Raw genomic sequence first — 4,615 nt, 5'->3', positions numbered from 1 at the left:
ACATTTCAATACAAGGTATGTACTCTACAACTTTCTACTTCCTTGTTCAAGTTTCATTGGTAAAACCTGGTTAATACTCAATGACATTGTAGCGGAGGCTAACATATAAAATAGATAATCCTGCATTTTCCCACTTCCATTTCCACTTTCTGGCTCTGTCCTTTGTGTCTCCCTGTCCATCAAATATGAGCCACAGCATGTTCAACCTCAGTTCACTATTTTATTAGGTATCATTTTCATCCTGTTGTAAATAATAGGGTCATCCAGAGTTCTTGTCTTCCAGGATATGAGACTTCAGTCTTCAAATTCAGTTCTCCTCTTCAAATTCTTGACTAACATGAGTCTCAGCTAATAAGACATTTTTAAAACTTTCGAATTTTGCCCTTTAGAGATGTGTTGCTACTGTAACAGGTAAATACTGAATAGTTCCCAAATATCCTTTCTATTCTTCTGCATTCCTTATCTATTTATTTAATTATTAGCAAAATAGAGTAAATGGTCAAGGAGTATTTTTTACTTTGTTTCAGTGTTTAATACCAATCATTTTGCACACATCTACAGCTTGGGTCCTATAACTGAAACTACTTTAGTTTCAGTTTTATGTTTTCAGATTTGTGTTTTAATTCAAAAAAAATGATGATGGTGAGGAGTCTGGCTTTTCCTAGAATGGGAGCCTAGGGCCAGTTTCACTAGATTTAATTTTATTTTCTTTTTTTGGCTTCACCATGCATGCTGGGGATCTTAGTTCTCCAACCAGGGATCCAACCCTTGCCCCCTTCAGTGGAAGTGCAGAGTCCTAATGACTGGACTGCCAGGGAAGTCTTAGTTAGTTAATTAGTTCAGTCGCTCAGTCGTGTCCGATTCTTTGCGACACCATGAATCCCAGCACGCCAGGCCTCCCTGTCCATCACCATCTCCCGGAGTTCATTCAGACTCACGTCCATCGAGTCTGTGATGCCATCCAGCCATCTCATCCTTGGTCGTCCCCTTCTCCTCCTGCCCCCAATCCCTCCTGGCATCAGAGTCTTTTCCAATGAGTCAACTCTTCGCATGAGGTGGCCAAAGTACTGGAGCTTCAGCTTTAGCATCATTCCTTCCAAAGAAATCCCAGGGTTGATCTCCTTCAGAATGGACTGGTTGGATCTCCTTGCAGTCCAAAGGACTCTCAAGAGTCGTCTCCAGCATCACAGTTCAAAAGCATCAATTCTTCGGTGCTCAGCCTTCTTCACAGTCCAACTCTCACATCCATACATGACCACAGGAAAAACCATGGCCTTGACTAGACGGACCTTAGTCAGCAAAGTAATGTCTCTGCTTTTGAATATACTATCTAGGTTGGTCATAACTTTTCTTCCAAGGAGTAAGCGTCTTTTAATTTCATGGCTGCAGTCACCATCTACAGTGATTTTGGAGCCCAAAGTTTTAGACTGATGTTTTTTGTTCTAGACAGCTATGGAGTACACGGCTTATGAACAGAAGAGTCAAAGTTTGAAAATAAACTACCATTATGTCTTTCTATATTGGGGTATGTGTGTGGAGAGTATATTGTGCTCTATTATTTGGGAATGCCTTATTGACCATCAGAACTATTAATGTCTCAAGGATCATGCTTGCCAAGAACTGGAAAGAAGACTAACCTGAAATCCATGTTTTCAATATGGCAAGTGAAATATATCTTACATAGAGCAGTGCCTAAGGAAAATATTTCCTTTATCTCTGGAAAGTTATACAGGTTGCTGAGACATCATATTTTCTTAACTAGCTACATGATCACCTTAATTTAATGCATTTTATTAAGCAATAGAAGAAAACCAAACTATTCTATTCAGTAAGTATTCACTAACTACTCAATAAGTATGCTGAATGTTAAAATATTATGGTAAAATATTCTCTTTAAAAGTTTACATTTCAAAAATTTATGATTAGATACATATACCCAAATACCTACAAAAGAGAAATTAATGTAATAAATGGCCAATGTGATTGATCTAGATGCTATAGTATAAAAGAAAGTAAAGACGCTTGCCCAATTGGCTTAATCGTGAAAGTCTTTATTGGTCAAGGAAGTTTTAAGTTGTTATATAATGGGGGAAGACTGCTTTTAGAAGAGTTTGGAAATGCTGGATATTACTTAGGCAGAGAATGAAATTAGTATATTTGTTTAGCAAAAAATATTATTGGAAGCAGGAAATTGTCCACCTTGGCTAGACTATATGAGCACTGTAGGAGAAATAGAAGTTGAGGCATATTAGGTCCTGAAGAACAAGCAAGTGTTTATAAACCATGAGAACCAAAATGAGAATACCAGTGTTGTTCATGGGAGGTGAATGGGTTCCAGGGAATGAAATTATTTGGAATACTTTCCAACACAAATTGTATACTGCAATATCCTACTTTCCTGTTAAAGCTTCATTGCCCTCAGCCCTTACATTATTTAAGGAAGACTCTCAATTAAGTGCTTATGGTCTTTGCTTCCTTGTTTGAATATTTTTTGAAATTCCCTTTCAACTACCTATCTCTGAGATCAGAGTTTTCCTAGAGATGTATTCTCTGAAGCATTTAATAACCAGAATGTAAAATCCAATGATGTATAGTGTCATCATTAATGACTACCTTTCTTCACTCTCAGGAACACAAAAATGTCATGAATTTTCCTAGCCAACATTTTGCCAACTGTTTAAAGTGTTATGTTAACTACAATTGGGTCTCTGTAAATACTTAAAACTTGTATGAAAAAAGTATTTCCACTGAAGTGAAATCTGCTCCTATGGTGAAATTAAGGATCACACTCAGTCAATCAGTAGCGCAAAATGTGTACTGCAGTAGTATAAAATGTGATTCTATTTTCCAAGGGCATTAAAATCCATGGAAAGGCAGAAAGAAAAATGAAGACTTAGCAGTTCATAGTATGGATTTCCAGAATCTGTTACTTACGGTTTTGAGCCACATGATGTCGCTCTGTGCCATAAAATTGACACCATAAAGCAAAAAAGAAAGAAAGAAAGAAAGAAATCCCTCCTGTTCTTATGATAAAGAAGCTACATCCACCACTGAAAAAATGGAGGCTGCAATGGTATTGGACTGAACGGTCAGGAGGTAGTGCTTCGTTTGGAAACAAGACTCTCTTCATGAGAACAAAACACTTAAGACATGAGATGGAGTTTTCCTGGGGAACTGGCCAGGAATACCGGCGTTTGTTGCTCTCACTTCTGTTCCTCGCAGCCTGGAAGGCCGGGAGCGGTCAGGTCCGCTACTCTGTCCTGGAAGAGGCCAAACACGGCACCTTTGTGGGCCGAATCGCTCAGGACCTGGGACTGGGGCTGGCGGAACTGGTGCCGCGCCTGTTTCGTGTGTCATCCAAAGGCCGCGGGGACCTTCTGGAGGTAAATCTGCAGAATGGTATTTTGTTTGTGAATTCTCGGATCGACCGGGAGGAGCTGTGCGGGCAGAGTGCGGAGTGCAGCATCCACCTGGAGGTGATTGTGGACCGGCCGCTGCAGGTGTTCCACGTGGAGGTGGAGGTGAAGGACATTAACGACAATCCTCCTATGTTCGCAGGAGCACAAAAGATTCTGTTTATGGCTGAATCCAGGCCGCTTGACTCTCGATTTCCGCTAGAGGGCGCCACTGATGCAGACATTGGGGCCAACGCTCTGCTGATTTACAGGCTGAGTCCCAATGAATATTTCTCGTTGGAAAAACCGTCTGATGAGGAGCGGGTAAAACGTCTTGGGCTGGTATTAAGGAAACCTTTAGACAGAGAAGAAGCTCCGGAGATTTTTTTAGTGCTTACCGCCTCTGATGGCGGCAAACCTGAGCTGACTGGCACTGTTCAATTACTCGTCAGAGTGCTGGACGCCAACGACAACGCTCCAACTTTCGACAGAACACTCCATGAAGTGAAATTACTAGAAAACGTTCCTAACGGAACGTTGGTAATTAAACTTAACGCCTCAGATTTAGACGAAGGCTTGAATGGGAATATTATTTATTCATTCTCAGCTGATATTTTACCCATTGTGAAATCCAAGTTCTACATGGATCCAACTACTGGAGAAATTATGGTAAAGGGATATATTGATTTTGAAGAAACCAAATCCTATGAAATTCTTGTAGAGGGCATTGATAAGGGGCAGCCGCCACTTTCTGGACATTGTACAGTTATGGTGGAAGTTGAAGACACCAATGATAATGCCCCAGTAATGGAATTCAAATTCTTGTCACTCCCAATTAGGGAAGACGCTCCACTGGGCACCGTCATCGCCTTGATAAGTTTGTCTGACCTCGACTCCAGTGTCAATGGGCAGGTGACTTGTACCCTATCACCCCACGTCCCTTTCAGGCTGGTGTCCACATTCAAGAACTACTATTCACTTGTTTTGGACAGCACCTTGGATCGCGAGAAAGTGTCCGTCTATAAATTGGTGGTGACCGCTCAAGATGGGGGGTTGCCTTCCTTGTCCACCACAGCCAGTGTGTCCGTGGAGGTGGCCGACGTGAACGACAACGCGCCCGCGTTTGAGCAGCCTGAGTACACGGTGTTCGTGAAGGAGAACAACCCGCCCGGGTGCCACATCTTCACTGTGTCGGCGCGAGACGCGGACGCGCAGGAGAA

The 4,615-nt window shown here is 41.7% G+C and overlaps 1 protein-coding gene across 1 annotated transcript; it reads left to right on the top strand.

Moving 5' to 3' along the window:
• Positions 1 to 1,966: 1,966 nt before the first annotated feature.
• Positions 1,967 to 4,610, top strand: LOC120859625 (protocadherin alpha-4-like; the record flags this gene model as incomplete). Its single annotated transcript, XM_040235657.1, has 1 exon — positions 1,967 to 4,610. A coding segment is annotated over exon 1 (1,584 nt), but the record flags the coding sequence as incomplete, so codon positions are not given.
• Between the last annotated feature and the right edge of the window lie 5 nt (positions 4,611 to 4,615).

This window comes from Oryx dammah, unplaced genomic scaffold (genome assembly GCF_014754425.2).
Source record: "Oryx dammah isolate SB20612 unplaced genomic scaffold, SCBI_Odam_1.1 HiC_scaffold_1988, whole genome shotgun sequence".
Classification (NCBI taxonomy): Eukaryota; Metazoa; Chordata; class Mammalia; order Artiodactyla; family Bovidae; genus Oryx; species Oryx dammah.
The sequence above is the reverse complement of the archived record's forward strand: the minus strand, read 5'-3'. Positions and strand labels throughout refer to the sequence as shown.